This window comes from Chanos chanos, chromosome 16 (assembly GCF_902362185.1).
Source record: "Chanos chanos chromosome 16, fChaCha1.1, whole genome shotgun sequence".
In the NCBI taxonomy this organism is placed as follows: domain Eukaryota; kingdom Metazoa; phylum Chordata; class Actinopteri; order Gonorynchiformes; family Chanidae; genus Chanos; species Chanos chanos.
Genome location: NC_044510.1, coordinates 15,996,408 through 16,017,731, shown reverse-complemented (window position 1 = coordinate 16,017,731; position 21,324 = coordinate 15,996,408). Strand labels below are relative to the sequence as shown.

The window sequence follows — 21,324 nt, the reverse complement described above, 5'->3', positions numbered from 1 at the left end:
GCTATATGGTTTATACAATAGAAAGAACAAAATCTCTGAACTACTCATTCAGGTGTATTTATACAGACTCTCAATGGCTTGATTTTTTGTGTAGGTCTTCCATTCACTAGGAATCTCACTATGAGCCTGGAAAGTTCTGTTGTAGCGGTTCTCAAGGTCATACTGAAATCGACACATAAACCACTTCCAGTACGGCAGCTCAGAGACGTCAGGGGTGATGTTCCAGTCAGAGTATGGTGGACCTGCTGATTTGTATTTCTTAAAAGGAACTTTCTTGTTTGGTTCAAGTGGTGGATAGAAGCCACCATCACTTACTACTAAACTTGTACAAAACCCGATAGAAAAATTATATGCTTCTCTGTAGTGCCATCCTACCAACCCATTTGGACGATGGAATGGAACACTATGTCCCCCAGGATGTCCCTCCAAAGTATTGGTGCAGATGGCTTTACAGAAGGGACACTGTTCCCAGCAGCACTGAGAGAAGTGTTTGATCAGAATCTCATCAGGCCTCTCCCTGAACATCTCCATGTTGAGATCAGACAGACTGGTGAAGCTGCTGTTCAGCTCTTCAATCACTGTGTGGAGCTCTCTTTTCACTGTGTCTTCCAGAAGGTCAAAGTCAGTGATGTCCTGACAGTTCTGACCTCTAAGGCGATACGTACTGTGTTCTAGTTCATCAGTGAGACTGTCTGAAAAACTCTTCAACCACATGTTGGCATCTCCTTTATTCTGTTTGACTTGAGCTGTTGCTGTTTGTGCTGCAGTGATTATGCATTGCTGTTTGTGTTTAATGTGGCCTTTAATCATGGTAAGAGCTTTGGGATTGTCTGCCTCCATGAACTGTTCAACTCCATCTCTAATGAAATTCTCAAAGTGTTCTCTGGGGTTGTGGATGTACAGCATGAACTTGTCAAAATTCTCTTCTTCAGCAAGTGACTTCAGAATGTGTTTCTCCAGGTTAGATCTGTTCCCATTGAATGCTGGCAAATTTGCCCTAATTTCTCCAGCTAAATCATTGGTTGTCTTATTGTAGACACTCTGCAGAATGGGTTCTTTCAGTTGACTACATATTAAACCACCAAACACGACAACAGATGTTGCACCTTGGCAGTATTTCCTGAAGACATTGTAATACTCTGGTTTCTTTTTCTCAAGGTAAACAACTGGATCATTTGCCTCTTTAAATGCCTTGAAGAGCTCAACAAACATCTTTCCTGCATGCTCATACACATGGAGTAACAGATCCACCACAAATTCTTTCTTGAATGAATATTTAGTGTTGTCATGTTCATGTTTATTCACACAGTCTTTGACTTGTCGCGTTATCTCCTGGATATAGCTGACATTGTAGCCTTTCTCTGAAACTCGTTTTGACTTGACAATGGCCACTGCTTTATTGATGACAGTGTTTATTAAATGTCTTATAGAGTCTTGATCTAATTGTTCCAAGGGTTTTTGTTCCCATAGTTTAGCCATGTGCCTCTGTTTTAGAGTAACATATTTAGAGTAATCTTTGGTAGAATGAATTGATTTGTAATCATCACAGCTCTGCCTCTCATGCACAAAGTTCGATTCATAACTTTCAGAGAGGATGTTGGTTAAATCTGTGGTTATGTCAATGTCTTTGATGCAAGGGGCGTCTTTACACAGTTCTTTAACCCACTCTCCCCACACTGCACTAAACTCTCTCTTCAACTCATTCTCATCATTGGCCTTATGTTTTAACTTTGATGCAAGCTCCTTGCTCTTTGCAAACAATTTACCCTCATATTGTGTCTTCCTGTCATCTAAATTTTTACAAATTTCCCGCTGAGTTATAATGTCTTCCAACTTTCTTTTGGCCCTTTTCACAAGGTCATTGTTTACTTCATGGATTTTTCCTTCAAATTTGCCTCTCCATTGAATCAAAATATCCTTTTCTTCATCCTCTTCAAAGTACTTCTGCATTGATTCCTCCACTTTGTTAAGAGTCTCCCTCATTTCACCATGAAGCTCTTTTTCTTCAATCTTATGTAGCTTCTTGTTCTGTATTCGAGTATACAATTTGTCTTCGGTGTTCTGCATGGCACTCCTGAGAGTCCATGTCCATGTCCCATACTCATCTTCTAATTTTCTGTACACTGCAATCTCCAGAGTGTTTTTGAAGCTGAAAATAAAGTTCTCATTTAGCAGTGCTTCCCAGAGATTTTGAATGCGTATTTTGAATTGTGATAATGTCATGCACTGAGATATTGCTCCGCGCGAGAGAATATCCATCTTCAGTTCCTGAATATTGTCACTGTATGATGGGTTTGGTGGAGCCATGGGTGGGTTTCCCTCCCAGAGCTGAGCAAAGTATTTCACATCAGACTGTACATCAAAGGAAATGACATTACTGAAACATGTGACATCACAGTCTTCCTCTTTAGCAGCTAACTGAGTCATCTCATCCAGTTTCTCCTGTAGGCGTCTCCTTCCCTCCATGTTTTTCTCTCCCACTGTGATGTCTCCAACATTCTGATGGACAAACACACAGCTGGGAGACAGTCTGACCTGCTTCATCCTCAGGAAGGCCTGAACAACAATCTGAAGGATGTCCTGCATCTCAGCAGGGTTCTCTCCAAAGATATTGATCAATGTCATGTTTCCAAGACCAACAACAAATGTGGCCAGTGCATTGTCATGATGCTGAGTCGACATCCCAGCCAGTTCCAGAGCTCTAAGTCCCTCAGTGTCAACAATTAGAATGTAGTCAAAACCTTTTTCTTCCTTCATCTCCTCCGTGACTGTGAGCAGCTGCATGAAAGCTCCCCTGGTGCACCTGCCAGCACCGACTGCAAACTGGAGTCCAAACATGGCATTCAGCATTGTGGATTTCCCAGAGCTCTGGATACCCAAAACTGACAGCACAAAGACTCTCTGGTCTCCTAGTCTCTTGATGACCTCATCTAGAACAGCAGTGACCCAGATTAAAGGAACATGTGCAGCATCTCCATCCATCAGCTCCACTGGGTGTCCAGATATCATCATTTCTGCTGCCAATCTGGGAAGGTAAGAGATGTCTTTAATTTCTTCTTTTGTTTTGCTTTCTGATACCCAGGCTTCATAGATCTGGCCCATTTCCCTATGGATGTGCTCCAGGCCAAATAATGCAGCATTCAGTTTGAGGGATAAGCTTTCCAGTTTGTTTTGTTCACTGATAATTTGTTGTTGTGATTTACCATGATTCTTCTTCAATTCCAACACTCTAGACCACCCCTTATTATACTCATGATGTAGGTCGATGAGTTTATCAGAGCTGAAGTCATCTAGCAAGATCTCCAACCATTTCACAAAGAATGTTTTCTTACCGGCTTCCACAGAGTCTAAACTGGTCAAAAATAGGACCATGAGTTCACTGAAGCTGGTAGCTCTCTGCTTCTCTCTTAGTTGCCTCATTTTTTCTTGTATGCTACTCTTATGAGCCTCTACCTCCCCCTGAAGGCGATGAAGCTCCTTGTTCTTCTGACACCACTCATGCCACAGTTTACCCTGACAGGGCAGATATTTCTGTTTTATTTTTGACAAATCTTCTTTTTTCAGCAGTGTCACTATCTGCAGTGCAGTCTCCTTTCCTTCTTTAACATTTCCAGTTTTTTCATCACATACAATATCTTCACATTCTCCAACATCCTCCAATTTAAAGTTTTTTTGTGATTTTGACAGACACTTTTTGATGGCTGTTCTCAAGTCTGCAGACACATCAGACTGACTCCTGTCTTTAAATCCCATTGTGTACTTTCCCTCATCAATTTGTTTTATTGCAAATTCACGGTCAGTGAGGAGACAAATAAATGGCGTAGGGGAGTCAAAGAGCTTCTGTACTATATCCATGCTATTGTCATTTTCTGTTAGATCATGTAACAGGACAACATTCACTGAGGCCATTTCAGTCAGAATCTCTCGCTGCTTCTCACATGTTCCTGCATCACCATGAAGATTACAGAATGCAACACAATCAGTAAAATGATCAGTGTCTTTTCCAGAGGAACAATACCAGGCAATCTCAACAACTCCATCCATCAGAAGACGTGTCTTACTGCTGCCAGGGCAGTGCCTGTGAAAGAATGTGTTGTGTTTTTCATTTATCAGACTATTCATCAGCTGAGACTTGGATGAAGACACAGAGCCAAACCTGAAGAAGGCCACCATTGGTGTCTCTGCTCTGTAGACTGGACCAGTTTTGCTGGTCACTTTACCAAATGTCTCAGCTGTCTTCCAGGTCTTTTTGATCTGTCGAAATGTCCACAGAGGAAACTCAATCTGTTTGGTGAAGGGATTGGGCACAAGCAGAGGCAGGGCATACTGACACTGTGACAGTTTAGTCACCATGAACTGCTGGAGGAACCTGTCAGCACAGTGAAACACGGCCATCTGAACATCCATCGGGTGGATAGAGTTTTCCTTTTTGGCTACATTATCAGCACTTGTTATTTTGCTGAGAATACCATAAAAACTGTTTTCATCTAAAGGACTAACAACACTAAGATTTGGTTTCACTGGTGTCTGCTCACAGGTCTGTATTTTACAGAGAATGTATCTTGCTTGGTAGTTCATGGTCAAAAGCCTTTTTAAAAATACATAGGCGAGGGTATTGTCTGCTTGGTTATGATTTTGTTGTGATAATTGTGAGTCTACTTTCAGGATGTCAGCAATTGTGAGTTTATGTTGCTGGTTAAGATTAAGTTTGCACATGAGCTGAACTATTTCTTCTGGTGTTTCACATTCTCTTCTTTCCCTCTCCTCTGATGTGCTCTGTGTTGGTCCGGACTCATGGTTGTCACCCTGTAACACCAAACACAGCGTATTTATATCAGACCATGGCATAGAGCGTCTCCCTATGGAGATCTGCAATAGGCCATATAGTATACAGTTCTACTTCTTAGGGTACATTTCCATGGCAGCAAATTTTGTTTCACTGTCATCCACTTTGAATGGAGGCGAAATTCTCTCTGGTTGGCGAAACTGGGGGCAATTTCGCTGATGCAAGCAAAATTAAGATGGCGAATTCTTAACTTTATGCAAATAAGAACCACAAGAGAACCAATCAGTTTATCATGTGATGTGTTTGGCACATGACATTCTCTAGAGAGGCGGGATTACCAAAAAGTCTGACCAAGGTAGTGGAGCCTAAATGCTACATGTAGCATGAAAACATGTATATGATTAAAAGATGTATGAGCAACAATTTGTGTCTACATCAACACAGATTGTTGTTTACTTGTTACATGAACTTATTCAGGGCCAGAGCAGTTAAAAAAAAACTCTCTCAATGGCTCCGGTTCTGGCAAATAGACCACTGTAGACCTTTGTTTAAGCAGTTGAACTTCTTAGTGAGGTGACTTGCTTGCTGTTTTTGGGACCATGCCCACAGAGCGAAATTTTGCAGGGCGATATTCGCGAGATGTTTCACAGCATAAGGAATCTTATATTGAGACTTATGAGACTGTAAATTTCCAGTATTACTCTTGATTAATCTTCTTGGGCAATTCAGTTCCACTCAACTCAATTCACTCACTCTCTCACTCATTTTCAAAGCCACTTATCCTAATTAGAGTTGCAACGCATTAATTGGGTGAAAGGTGGGGAAACACCCTGGACAGGTTGCCAATCCATCACAGGGCAGACACACAAACAAACACACAATCGGAATCGAACCCAAGACCTTGCTGTCAGCTGACAGTTCAATCCACTGCGCCATCGCCCTCAGTTCACTTCAATTTAATTCAGTTCAAAGAAAGCCTAAGGTGATAGTATTGATCACCCTGTATCAACTGTCTTGAGTAAAATGTATTCTACATACTAATAAGTTTTCTAATCAATAATGCAAATTTACTCCAATAAGTTTTCAGGTCAGTAGCATTGGTTTACCATAAATAATGCAATATCTTTGTCAGTGCTGTTTAAACTGTCTTGAAGTATTTCCATTCATCTTGTTCACAGTCTGGCCCAAATCAAACAGATCAATTTTATATAATTATGTTTAGTTTCAACTTTTTAATTAACTTCTGCATTCCTCTAAATGGCAGAAAATATTTTCAGGTTTTGGTTTTGAAATTTAATCTACCATTTTAAAATAAAATCTTATAACTGCATTGTTAAAAGAAAGTAATTATTCTATATTTGTCTCTTTGGATCACAGAAAAGACGGTTTCATGCCTCATTTTACCACATTCATGTTGCAAAAGTGGTGAGAAATTTTAATAATAAATGGTTTTGTTTTCAACCAGGGTACAATGCTGTGATATCTGCCGTAATAAAGTTATTCAATATCATATAGTAAAATAAGAGATGAAATCTTGAAATGTAATGGAGTTAATTCATTATATTTGATGCAGGATGAGTGCAGCCCAATTCTGTTTTGAATTTTTTGGCTCTTTTGGCCTCATACAAATGATTTTTCAAATGTGATATTCTGAAAACTGGAAAATAGCTGACATCATAGAGTACTCTGATCTACATTAACAGTTCTGTCTTTTAAGTTTCATAAAGTAAACCATCTTGGTTTGACAACCTTACATTTACTTTAGTGGTCTCAGGACTGATGTTCCACAAAGTTGTTTTGTGGCAAAAGTGTCTACTGTAACTCTGCAAATAAAATTTAGCTGTTAAACAATTTTATTGTATTACACAACTTTAGGTTCAAGATGAAACCTGAAAATTGTGTGTACTAAGCACTAATGATCACAAATCCATGAAGAAGATTCATGCATCAATATCTACAGTACTTATACATAGTCAACTCAGGGTTAGTGAGTTGGAACCTGGCCAACTCACTTGCCCAAGACAAAAGAGCCAAGGATCCCCTCAATATCAACAGTTATCAAACACAGAAAAGCAAGATGCACTTCCCATTGCAATAAAGGTAATAAAGAGTGTCAGGTGGGTTTATGTAAGGTAAAATAGACTGGTTTTGAGAACTCATGGTTACTACAGAAGAATGTGATTCTTGTCTCAAACACAACCTATTTAGGTTTAGCGGCAGATGGGCTTAATAGCAAGTGCTGACTGAACTGTTAGTAAAATTTGGCTCTAGTCAATCAAATGAAACCACATCCTGTCTTTCTAGTTATAAGATCATGGTAAATTATCCTTACAAATTTCTTTCACAGCAAATTCTAATTGATGATTGTGCTGTTGAGAAGTAAATCTTGATGTTCAGTAGAAGTAAATATATGGTATTTGCACACAGGGAAATATATGGTTTGCACACAGGGAAATAAAATTTGTTAATATAAAAATGTTGCTCTCTACCAACAAGGTCTAGCACCAGCTCAAAAGCATGCTTAAAGAAATTTTCAATAACAAGCTCTCCTTTTGTTTCAGGGTTCTCTGATGGATTTTGGTCAAGGAATGATAGCTGCTCTGTCCTTACAGTACTGCTGGCTTTCCCTGCACAGTTTGGCAGACAGCTAACAACTTTCAATAACATCTGAGGAAGCTGCTTGTAATTAGATTTCACTCCATTTTAACTATAGTTGTAAACTGAAAGAAAATAATTAAACATTACAAAATGTCCCTGTGTCGTTCTTCACATTGCACTTACTAGTCTAGCAAACACTCTCTCTCTCACTCATTTTCAAAGCCGCTTATCCTAATGTGGCCGGGTTGGTATGCAGCACAGGTGTTCACAATCACCTATAGGTGTGGTTTTGGCTGACTGATGTGCAACTTCCTTTCGGTAGAACAAAGATGCTCCCCAAATTGTTTGGCATGTTAACTGTTGCCCGTTGCTGGTAGAACAAAAAAACTGTGATTTTTCTGAGCGGCAGAATCGGTACTGGACTAGTAAAAGTTCTCTGTGACTCGATTCAGTGGCATTGGTATGTAGGCTACTGTCTTAATATAATTATACAGCTAAATTGTTTGGCGGCTGTCGATTTGTATGGTTTAGGTGTAGTGCTTCTCTCAGAATCTCAGAAGGAAATACGTCAAATGAATTAAAATATGGAAGTAACACGATACCTAATCACTAGACACACTACCACACTACAAATTCATGACAATTTCCTGTGAAAATGTCTAACCAGACGCACAAAATGGCCAACCGGATGCACCCGTTTCAGATTTCATGCCGTTCCATATTTCATACAACACCTGATTGCGTGACGTCAGCTACCAGAGCTCTATTTGTGGAGCTTTGTGAGCAAGTAGGGAAAGTATTTTTTTGCGTTATGTTGCGCGAGACTTCAGAAGACACCGTCTGTGGGTTTTCCGTTAGAATCAAAGTGATATCCAAGTGTGTTTTGGGTTTTGAGCTCCAGTACATTTAATTTTAGGTTAAATGCCACCTTTTTGGACAAGGAGACATTTATAAAGAGACATTTATAAACAAAATAATTAAATTTATTTGAATACAAAAAGTACACTAGGTTTTTAATTATGGAATTATTTATACTTTAAACTGCTTTAAACTGTATAAACAGTATGAACACCTCTATAATAAAGTAGTTTTCAGTTCTAAAACCCTAAAAAAGTCTGCTCGAGGGCCTTTTGTGCTGACGAGTGGATTGTGTGATTTTTTCAACAGACAACATTGGTTCAGCACAGTGACCGCACCACTATCATTATTGTTGTGTTAGTAACCTTTTTGTTAAAAAAAATTAGGCTACTTGAATTGAATTTTGTAATACTTTTTATTCGCACAAGTACATTTTCACTTTGCACACATCTATTCTTAGTCGCAAACACAAGTGAAATACTTGTACTGTCGAGACTGACTGAACATGGCATCACCCAGAGTTACCGAAAGACAAATAGTACAGCTCGTCTCCTGGTAATTCTGGGTAGTGCCTTGTGAGAATAGCCCTCAAGTTGGTCGCATTTCCCCAGTATTTGATTTTCATGTTGCGCTGTTTGCAAACAGCATGTTACATGTCAAGGTCATTATTGGCTGTGTTCTGGAAGTCAGAATAAAGCCACACTCTTGACTTCAAAGCAGACAACGCGTTACCTAGAGTATCTGCAGCCATCTTGGCAACTCAGACTTCCTTTCCAATTTCCGCTGTGATGCAAGAGAAGAGCGAGGTCTTGCGCCATCTTTTTGGACATTAGAGGCAATGTTGTCAGAGCATACTTATGTACCAAAATAAAATTATATTAACTAAAATTTAAGGATTATGAAATAATATAAATAAATAAATATCAATATAATATCGTGTTGAAAAACATCGCAATACCATACTTTATTGATTTTTCTCCCACCTCTATTATATATCCTCATGATTCACATAATATAACAGAATTTTCAGCTTAGAATGACTTCGACTTAGGAGGAGTCACAGGAACAGAATCCTGTAGTATGTTGGGGCCACTGTGTTTTTGATAGAGTACTCCAGATCCACACTTTCACTCGTAGTGATTTGAACTACTATCTTCAGGTGGACTTGTTTGTTTGTTTGTTTGTTTAAATTACATTAGATGCGAAAAGTCTTTTTGTTTGTATTTAAATCAACTATTTTTGATTTATGGTGATCAGTAGCAGCCCAATCTTGGCTAAAAGCCAAGAAACATGCCCATAAACACCCCTCTCGGAGTAAAACTATAGATTCAGATTTTTATTTTATTGTTCATGCTTTAGTGTTCAAATGAACTGTTATATTTCAGTTCAGTGTTTTCATATGTGTGAAAATAAAATAAATTTCCCCTATGAGTGGGAAAGAATATTTAAATGCATGAAACTACTGATGACAACCATAGTTTTATTGGTGTAGATTTATGATTCTATATTCATATACGTGTGAATAACGGTTCTACCTCATCTATTACTGCAGTATGTTCATTTTGTCCAGTTCCTTTCCCACTCTCCCCTTTCTCAGGACCTAAAAAAAGAGTGTTTAAACATTACTTAGCAACATGGTGACACTGCAATGAAATGTTTTTTTTCCCAAGGGTCAAGAAACAATATGTTTAGGGTTGGACATCCTCTGGACTTTACTGATACTGGCGCTAGTAACAATACTGCTTACCTGTGCCGAAAGTGAGCAATACTGTACTCCCTAATGTATGCAATATGATAGAATTAATTTAATAATTTATTATTATTATTAGTAGTAGTAGTAGTAGTAGTATTGTGCAGTGTGATGCATTGTTCCTAAGTAATCTGTGTCTAAACATTGTTAGTTTTAGCTGCTTTTGGCAAACCTGTGTTCTTTTTCTCAACTTCACGCCAAGTATGTATGAAAGGATTTGCCAACATGTTCTTGGGGGCTGGATGATAGCTGTTGTTAAGAGCCAGGATCATCTTACATTAGCAATCAAAAGCAGTATGCACAGGAATTTCTCTTGGTCAGAAATTTCTGTCATGGTACTTCAAGTAGAATGCTATGTTTCATTCCAAAGTGACACAACCACTTATTTAAGTATCAAAAAGGAAAAGGAAAAACATAGTTGCAGAATTGATGCTATAATTTCTTGTTTATGCAAATATGAGCATATAAGCATCTAACCTGTGATGGACTGGCTTCATGTTGACATGAGTTAATGTACTAAATAAACAAGAGAAAAAAGCTTAATGTATGAAATCATTGTTCTGTGTGTGAATTTAAGAATTTGGTTTTCCTATGTTGCTGTTTAGGTACATTGTGTCAAAATAAGCTTTTTTTCATGTTAAATGTTTCAGAACGTCTTCCAATTACAGACAGTAGTAGTAGTTTTGTTCAGAAGACGATCAGTTTACAGGTTTTGACAAAAAAGGTGAAAAAATAAAAGTCTCAGTACCCAACCCTAAATGTGTTCTGCTGATAAATATAATATTCTAGGCTCAAGGGTAAAGTTGATTCAGTACATTCTGTAAAAAGGCATTGTTTTGTTTATGGATTTTTTTAATGTCTTAATTTATCATGACGTTCACTGTCCTCTGTGGTGCCAGCAATCTTCTTTAAATCGTTCTCTCTTTCTTGACATTTCATTGAACAGACCATAAGTGTGAAATCTCTCTTTCTTTTCAGAAATCAGTCTGTCTATCTTCTCCAGCAGAGTTCTCATTTCTGATTGGTCACTTCTGATTGGGTGTTCTTACTTTTTCATGACATTGTAACTTGCAGACCATAAGCAACTTGTATAATATGGTGAATGTAACACAGCCATTATCAGCTAATGTGTTGTCCATTACAGTGTTGCCTTAATACCTAAAGGATATTCATTTAATAGCCTTATGTTGCATGTATTGGCATTGATTAACTGGATAAAGTGCTGGACTAATTTCAGTAAAATTGGTTGAAGACTGCACTGCAAACATTATAACCACCATTTTAACCAACAGAGGGGGCCAGTGTTACACATAGTGAATAACAGTACAATTTAGTGAAGTAGGAATGTTCAACGAGAATTTTGCTCCTGCTCTTTTTTATTATTTCAGATATCACTACTAAGCTGTTTGGTACTCTGTGAACTGGAAAGTGTTTCAAAAATATTTCTACCAGAATTTCATTCATGACTCTTATGAGGGATTGGATATTCTTTAGTTGTGCAATGAAGCAGAAAGTACTCAACACCTCAGCGCCATGAGGGTAAGTCTGTTGTTAAGTGCATCAGTCAGTTCTTAGTTAAGACCAATCTTTAGAGCTCTCCAGACTTTAATCTTCTTTTTTTTAACTTACGTAATACCACAATATTTGATTAATTAAAGGCTCTCACCCATTCCTTTGGATAATGAGGAAAAAGAGGATTGTGTCTTCATTTCCTCTCCTTGTTCATTTCTCAAGGGGGCAATACTGGATGTCTCATCTTCATTTTGGTGTCTTTGTTCTTCCATAATCTAGATGGCATGAACAAAGAGTATAAAAAACAAAAACAAAAACAGACAAAAAACAGAAAAACTCAACAACTACAACAACAACAACAACAACAAAAAATCAAATTTCTCTAAATATCAACCTGATTGAAGTAATAATGACATCCTTCAACCTGCTACTAACATGAACATTATGACTAAGCAAAGGAGATGTGAATATGAGTAAGAATAAGAGATTTTAAAAGTACAAGGGAGTTAGAGAGAAAGCAGTGCAACTGACAAGAACACAATATAATTTTGAGTATGTTGGGCACTGAAAACAGAGGGAAGTAAATATCAGTCATGATATATGTTGCTAAAACCAAAGTCTAATGACTCTGGTACATCAGACTACAGAGCAAAATCTGACCCTGAAGGAGTGATCTTTTGATGAATGACTGACAAGCAAACAGATCATTACACACACACACACAGACACACACATGTATACGTGTGTGTGTACATATACATCGTTCAAGTGGCCATAGTTCAACAGCTGAAAATAAAGACTGCGTTCAGTTATAAATTAAATCAGTGTGTCCTTTAATAGAGGTAAATGCTGCAGTCCCAATGCCAAAAAAAATAAAGATCCTTTTAAGAAATCCTAATTTTTGCGTCATTCACATTTAATTTTTTTTTACTTTTTTTTGGTTATCTTTGATTGTACTGTAAAATTTTGGTAATGCTAATGTTAGAATTATTTTGCTCACTCAGCAGTCTATAAAGAAAGAAAAATGTTTAGAAAAGAAAAATGACTGTCTTGTGATTTGCCTGCTGATAAACTTTTGTATATTCAGAGTTACATTTAGATATTCGGAAACTGAATTTATATATTCAATGTTACATTTATACATTCATCTTTATGTTTATATATTTTCTGTTTGGCCCCTCATTACACACACACACACACACACACACACACACAAATATATATTCATGTATATGTATATTCATGCTTACTTTATTATCCATATTAACTGCTTGGTCCATATCTGATGTGATAACAACTGTGCTTTTCACAGACTCCTCTGTGTCTGTTCTGGATTTGACTGGTTCATCCTCATTTCTGATGTCTTTCTCCACTGATTCTTCTGCTGTTTGAGACTGGACTGCAGCTTGACTATTATCTGTTTGTGCAAAAAAAGACTTTAATTAGGCTTACTGTACACAAACAAACAAACACACAGCAATAATCGCATGCATTTTGAAATGACATTAGATTTTTCAACTTAGGTTTTTCTGCAGTGTATTCTACAAGATTTCTTTCTCAAGATTTTCACATGAATTCATGGATTAACACAGAACAAACTTCTCCGGACACACCGCGGCTACTTACCTAATTCTGGACAAAATGGTGGACCATCTGGACTGGTCCTGTCCTTTGCTTCATGTTTGTCATCCTGCATGTCAATGTCCAGCTTTCAGTGATATACATAATGGACTGAAACAATAAGAAAAAGCAAAATGATGTCAAAAACAAAATGATGGTCTGCATTTTCTATGGATGAATCCTTCAAGATGCTCTTGAAAACAGATAATAAATTAAAATAATTATTAAGCAAGCAGATTATTAACTCCCAGGCTTCTCTAGCCATATAATTTGCTTTTGTTGGATGTTAAGAGGCAAAATACAGGACACTGCATACTCATAATGAAGAAAATTAACATGGTACAGGATTACATAAGGCAATCCAGAGCCAAGACAACACATTTGAAATAAATATTATCATGGCAAATATGGACTCAGAATGTAAGCAGTAAACTATTTATATACCAAATACTTTTTTTTCAGTAGAAATGTCAAAAACAGCTTTACAGTTTTACTGAGTGTTCCATACAACCTGTGTCTTAAAGTCTTTCCAGGGCAGGTCTGGACAGGTCTCCTCTAAGAATGAGAGCCATAATTAAAAAACAACTGCTGAGACCAGGTAGCTGTATTTATGATGTGACGTTCCCTTCAAATTGTGTGACCATTTACGTAAAAACAAAACTGAGAGTGTGTTTCACAACTGTTATGTATAACAGTTTTGAAAAATACTTGCTATAACTAATTAATAGCTATTATATATTGTCATTTAAATGGCATGATAATTCAGAGGACGAATCTTTAATTTTATTTAACATTCCATCATTTTTGGAACATATACCTAATGAATAAAATGGTGTGGAAGCCCTTGGAAACTGGTTTTCATGCTCAATACACAGGACTGAGTTCACTAGTATATTCAGCAAAGTGGTCAGTGTCTAAACCATATTTCCCCCATATCTTCCCTTGCTATCTTTACAACAAATTATAAATTCCAGTCATTGTTTTTTTTTAATTTACTCCATTCATTATCCTTCACTTTCCTTTTTAATTTTTCTCTCTCATCTCTCTCTCTATCATCTCTTTGCATCTTGTCATGTCGTTGCTTTTGCTCTCTGCTCCCACAATCACTCTTTCTCTGAACCTTTGTTCCTTTTCTTCCTATCCTCCTTATCTTCTTCTATTCATTTTGGAGAATTTATTGCTGTACTGACTCCTCTCTTTTGCTGTCCTCTGCACGTTTCATTTTCTTTCCTCTTTAACCTTTTGTTTATTCTCTACTTGTTTCGTTTTGCTCTTCTTTCTCTTTTATTTTCAAATCTCTTTTTCTCATTCACATATCTCCTTTCCCTCTCTATGACTTAGTTCCCACTCTCACTCTTCTTACTCAACTCACTTTCGTCCTCCCACTTCTCTTGTTCTCTCAAGACCTCCCGAAGCACTCTCATGTCACTCCATTGCTTACTATGCTCCACTGGCTTCCGGTAGCTGCCCACATCCAGTTCAAGACACTGGTGCTGGCCTACCAGGCCACAAGAGGCTCCACCCCATTATACCTTCAGTCCCTTATAACTCCATATACCCCTACTACAACCCTCCGCTCTACGACCTCTGGTCAAGTAATGGTCCCCTCACTTCGGGAACCGCTGCTCCTCCCGACCACGCCTCTTCTCCACCATTGCCCTGCGGTGGTGGAACAACCTCCCTCATGCAGTTAGGACTGCGGAATCTCTTACCATCTTCTGCAGGAAACTGAAAACCCACCTCTTTAGAGCCCACCTGTCCCCCACTGCCTAACCTCCCTTTCCTAAAAAAAAAAAAAAAAAAAAAACTTGTCTCGTATCTGTGTATGTCAAAGTATTCCAGGGATGCAATACGAAGGAGTAAATTGACGCTCAGTCTTATTGTGATCTCTGTTCATGAGGTATTAGTAATCTGACTGATGCACTGATTGTAAGTCGCTTTGGCTAAAAGCATCTGCCAAATATCAAAATACTAAATTGTTTATGTTTCTCCTGTTTTGTTTTCCATTGCTTTCTCCCCCTGTTTATTCCTGTCATTCATCTTCCTTTTATCCTTTTCTCTCCTCTTTCTATAATCTGCTCTTTCACTTTCCTCCATTTACTGTAATACTTATTTTATTTGTGTCTTGTTGCATGTAGATAAAGAAAACACAAATATAAGTATACAGTTTCAAAAAGGCAGGTGGTTTTAGCCGAAACCAAAGACCATACTTGGTGAGACCAGTGGCCAAGACTGAGAAAAAAATTGAGTATGAATACCATTAAGTCCAAGACAAAGCAGAAAATATCAAGAATCCAGACTCAAATCCAAGACCAGACTCAAGTACTATAGCCCTACTAGCATCTGGTTGTATGCTGTTTGGCTTGCATACGGAATATTTACCATAATACTGCAATAGATTAAATCAGCAGGGGAGGCAGGCATTAGGTTCTTTAAGAAATATCAATATATTGTTGGTACACAAGGTGATTTTATGCTCCATTTCTTGCCTTACTTCTCACACTAGAGATTCAATCTGAGGTGCAATTAACATGGAGGACAAGGTACCACACCGGCATGCCCCTTCTCCAAATTTATTTTCTCTGTTAGATCACTGTTTACCCTTAGAAACGAATTCTGATGTGACATTCTGAAGTATTTTATTGGCCTTTCTGAAACTCCAAAGCCATGGAGGACCTGAAATAAAAATTTCAGGCATATGCAGCAAAAGGCTTTTTCTATGTTGAGACTATCCAAAGTCATGTTTCACCTGCTTCTGTGACGGCTGTGTGATGGCCGTACATATAGGCCACTACATCAGTTTAGTTTCCACCTCATTTATCACATACACAAAAAATCTGCGATATATACACTGCGTGAAAAGAGGTGTATCCGGACTGGAATACTCCTGTATATTCCCGGATATTCCACAGATTATCGGCTGTATCCGGCAGTTTGCAGCTCTGTTACGCGGCATGGAATACTCCTGAATATGTACCGTGTTTTGGGGTCTGCCTAGAGCCCTTAGTTACCATGGTGAATAATCCCTTGGAGGTGCTTGGAAGGGAACATTTGCACTTCACACCTTGGGCCACCAGGTATCCTGCAATTGGTCAAAAGTCTTTCTTTGGATTGGTGGAGCAATGTCTTGCCCCTCCTCTAAAACCCTTCCCCATTGGTCCATTGTGGGTCACCAGACATGAATTCATATGGTTTATATAATAATAATAATAATTATTATTATTATTATTAATATTATTATCATTGTTGGTGGTGGTGTTGTTTTATGTTCATAGGTGGATTGTATAGATAGTCTGGCAAACAAAAATGAATTACACAAATTTTATTATAAATAAAGCAAATACAGTATAATATAAGGCATATAAATTGACAATTATATATATATATATATATATATATATATATCAATGTACAATATATTATATAATAACACAAACTACCATTTGTCTTCCACAACCTTTTATTTACTTTCAGTTTCTGAGTTAAGTGCACAAACTTAGTTACTGAGGGATTCTGTAATTCACCTTCATCCTTTGTTACCTGCCTGAGTCATCTTTCCAGGTTGGTCCGTCAAGAAAAGGAGTACATGTGGAAACACAGGCTATTTATTGAGTTCCAGGAGGCAAGGTGGAAAGAAATACCATCTTTAATTACCTGAGGGGACCAAACATCACCCTGTGTTTCCTAATTGTTCTTAATGTGTTTTGTTATGCCCAGCCTAGGGGTTACCGAGCATAACATAAAAGTGACTCCCCTTTTCCCTATTCCCAGTGATGACCCGTGCCAGCGAATATAGTCCAAACAGTTATTTATTTACAAAGGCAGAAGTGAAGAGTGTCAGGGGTGAGTGCGGCCAAAACAACAACCAAAACAATCTATAATTTACAAACTAAATAAACTACTTCCCAAAAATAAAAGAAAAAGAAAATACAGTATTCTTCCCTAACTCCCTAACGAAAAAACAGGAGAAAAGTAGAACGAACAAAAATGGCTTCACACCCCCTACAGCCACCCAGACTGTTCACACGAAAATTATTTACAATATATACAACGAACAGCTGTCAGACCCTATACACAACGAAAATCACAAACACACAAATAAAGATTTATACTCTGTACAAAGAATATCTCTCAGAAAAATACACACAACGAGTTATCGAAAAACACAGCGAAAAGTCACGGACAAATTGGACAGGAAAAGCGGGGGGCAACCGGCATCTGGAGGCAGCCTCTTTTTAAAACCAGCGCCGTCAGGCTGTGGGCCAATCCCCGACCGCCACCTGCAAAGCAACACATTAAAGGGACAGAGACATACGGGGAAAACACACCAGACAGGGGAGGAAACAGCACCACACACAGGCAGGGGGAGAAAAACAGCAGCAAACAAAACAATAATACACACTTATGACTCAGGGTCATAACACCCACCCACCAAAAATCAAACATCTCACTGTTTGATACTTAAAACCCAACACGTGACAATGTATCGGCCACAATGTTTTTAGTTCCTTTCATATGGTAAATTTCGATGTTAAAATCCTGTAACAACAATGACCAGCGCATGAGACGCTGATTGTTATTGTGCATGCGGAATAAGAACACTAGGAGATTGTGATCTGAATATATTAAAACTGGTGTTGAGCTCAAACCAACATATATTTCAAAATGCTGTAGTGCTAAAGGCAATGCCACAGCCTCCTTTTCGATTGTGCTGTAATTCATTTGATGTTCATTAAATTTCTTGGAAAAATAACAAACAGGATGATCGATACCCTGGTCACCCTCCTGTAGGAGAACAGCACCGGCACCATAGGCACTGGCATCTACTTCCATCTTAAAAGCACGGGTCAAATCAGGTGCAGCCAGCACAGGTGCACTGCAAAGAAGTGCTTTGGCAGAATTAAGCGAGTCGTGGCACTCAGCAGTCCAAACGAATCGCCTAGCTGGGCTAACCAAGCTAGTCAGTGGTGCAACCACACTAGCGAAATTTCTTGCAGAAGCCATGATAATACCTGCACATTCCCAGGAACCGGCGGAGTTGTCGCTGCGTCTCTGGCACAGGGAAGTCCTGGACCTTGGCTGACAGAGGGCGCACCTGCCCCTGCCCTACTTGGTTTCCTAAATAGGTGACTACCACCTTACCGCTAGATTCAAAGTCAAAGAGGCACTCATTAAGCACCTGAATATCTCTCGCATCTAAATGCTCAGACCAGGTGGAGGAATAAGCCACGATGTCGTCTAGGTATGCCTCACAGTTTTCATCAGCCTTTGGAAAGTGGCAGGAGCGTTTCGTAACCCAGCGTTTCATGTTTAAGGCTGATATTATATTCGCATGTTCTTCCATGCCTTTCTTTTCAACCTGAGATTTGTATAAGGTACTGAATTTCAAGGGGTTTTACACTTTTTGACCAAGAATTAAGGTCTTATGCTGCAATCTCTATGGCTGCCTCACCTGAAGTTTTTGCAACTCCTTGTTGTTCTCACTGTCTAAATTCCTTCTTCCTTTTCTTCCTTTCTTCATTCTGTCTCTCTGTCAGCTTTATCATTGCTTCTTTCAAATTCTTCATCTCTGCCTCATGTTTAGCCATCAGTTCTTTTTTCTCTTTTTCTATCTCCTCCTCTCTCTTTAAGCTTTTTCCCCTTGGAGAGCTTTCTCTAGCTGTCTGAACAGATCGTTGTCACAGTCACGGCTGTGTTTTCCATCATTCTCTATGTTTCTACACTGTAGAAAATAACTCTGGGGTGCTGAAAATACAACATAATTAAAACCATAAATTCTACATAAAATGAATGAGGTCCCTCCTTTTCTCTTATAATATTGGATATACTGCACTCTGTTACCCAATTTTAAACTGGAAAATTGAACTGGAGAACAGACATGAGGTATTTGTTCAATTTTCATAAAATATAGTAGAATATGTCATGTAAAAACTAAAAAATACAAATGTCGTGTAAAATTTACTCGCAAAGTTGTCCTATACTACTGTCCTATACACTGTCAAATTAACTCTGCTCTGTAATAAATAACTTTTAAAATTTACACACACACAAAATCTCTCCACCCTGTCTTCACTCACCTGCTTCACCAGCATCACCAGTCATTGACTTCTCTCTGCCCTCCCTTGCCAACATCCATCTCCATTCTCAAATCCTACACCTAATCTCATTCATTTTAATGCTGTTTCTTGCATTTGGGTAAACTCCATTATGTGTAACAATCATTAGTGTGGTAGGTCCCTCCATTTTCTGACACCACAGTGTCCATCAGACTCAGGAGTTTCTTAACTTAAGTACTTGGGTACGTAGTTCTACAATATGTGGTAATTTTCACCACACTGCCACATAACTGCACAGTTCAGGGTCGACACATAACTAAGGACAGCTCTTGTGCTGTGTTTGGCTAGAATGATGTGCACAACCCTGTATGTATAATTTTGACCCAAAATTTGTTTTTGGTTTTGTTTTCTATCAGAGATGTATGTTGTACAATCATTCTGCCCCAGAAAAAGAACAGTTCAAAGAAATCACTCAAAGACCAACATTGCCATGACATTCACATCCATGATGGGTGTTTGTAAATTGAGCATTAAAATATCTACAACAAACCCCTTCCTTCATATGATGTCATCTGAGGACTGTGTTGCTGGCATTAGCTCTCAATGGCGGTGAAAGAGTGTGTGTCTGCCACAGTCTGCACCTTGTTTTGGACTCTCTGTCTCCGCCCCTCGCCTGATTCTGTTCATCCTATTAACCTTGTGTCACACCTGTTGATTTTATCCAATCATGTTTCCCCAGTTTGGTTTTCCTTATGAATTTAAGCCCTTGTGTTTAAAACTGTCCTTTGTCTATTGTTGTTTGTGTTTAGACTCACACTGTTTGGCTGCACCTTTTGTCTCCAGTTTTGGTTCCTGTTTGTAATTGTTTATTCGCCCTGTTTGTAAGTAAAGTCCTCCCTTTTGGTTAATCACTTTCAACCAACAGGGACTGTGGTGCTGGGCCGAACCACCTCTCAGGCTGTACCCACTCCTGAGTCTCTGGGTCCTGTTACTGTCTCTGGTCTCCTTAATCCCCAACAGCCACCTTCTTTCAAAAAAAAGAATGACTCTCAAAGACGTCAGGTTTTTCCACTGCCCAGTGCCATGAAGTTTCTGTTGCCCAGCGCCCCAGCCGAGGTCTCGTCCATTCTCGATTCCATTCCTGAGTCCATTCCCAAGACTGGCTGTTTTGTCTCCAGGTTTGGTTCCTGTTTGCACCTGTTCATTTGCCATTTTTGTAAGTAAAGTTTTTTGTTAATCACTTTCAACCATGTCTTGCATTTGGATCCAGCTCCACTGCAGACCTGACAGTGTCCCTGTCTGATCCAGGACCTCATGTGTGTTTCTGCCTCATAGCTTCAGAAAGAAGTACAGAAAGAGGGTGGGAACTGTGTTTGACTGCTTCAGTAATCTTTATAGGCGCTTTCGGACCGAACAGTTCTAGGGTCTCATTTGATAGGAACTACCCCCTGGGGAGCTTTCCCTAGAACTACATATGTTCTCGGGCTTTTTTTCGGTTTGCATTCGCACCGCCAGTAGGAACGCCGAAGTGACGTAAGCCAGCCGACGGTATAGCAGCTAAGAGCTGTTGTTTACGACTAACCAGGATAGCTGCACATTTTTAAGTACAACTTTAATGACTTTTAAATACCTCCAAAAGGAAAAAAAATACCATTATTGTGGCAAAAGAAATCGACAAACTAGACTACATTATACACCATTAATGAGTTTTATTGAATTTGAATGACAGAAATATATAGTGCACATTAGGTAATATATAACTGCCTTCTCATTAATGAAAATAAAACTGTATGGCGATAGACCCAGTCCAATGGAAAAAAAATGTCCCCCTGCATTTATGCATTTACCACCGCAGTGGCAGTGAATGATTCGATGGGCATAGTACTTTTCGGGTGTTAGCATAGCGCTTATGTCTGACACTTGCTCGCAGCATCGTGTTTTTGTTTTGTTTTTTTTTTCTTTTCCCTGCTGCACCCCTCAAATCGTAAGCTGGATAAACACATTCTTGTTTTAGGTTAAAATGCGGATCACAGCCACACAAGCAGACACACAAGCACCTACCGAAGCGGAGTGTACGCTACCTCTCAATGTACAAATATGCATTGGACGTTGCGGAAATGGTCATTGTTGGGGATATAAAATAC

The 21,324-nt window shown here is 38.7% G+C and overlaps 1 protein-coding gene across 1 annotated transcript; it reads right to left on the bottom strand.

Moving 5' to 3' along the window:
- Nucleotides 1-48: 48 nt before the first annotated feature.
- LOC115829250 (interferon-induced very large GTPase 1-like) lies at nucleotides 49-18,432 on the bottom strand. Its single transcript, XM_030793309.1, has 3 exons — nucleotides 18,137-18,432; nucleotides 17,305-17,404; nucleotides 49-4,806 (listed from the first exon to the last, which is right to left on the bottom strand). Exons 1-3 carry the CDS (start codon nucleotides 18,430-18,432, stop codon nucleotides 49-51), a joined length of 5,154 nt encoding a protein of 1,717 aa, XP_030649169.1.
- Nucleotides 18,433-21,324: the final 2,892 nt, after the last annotated feature.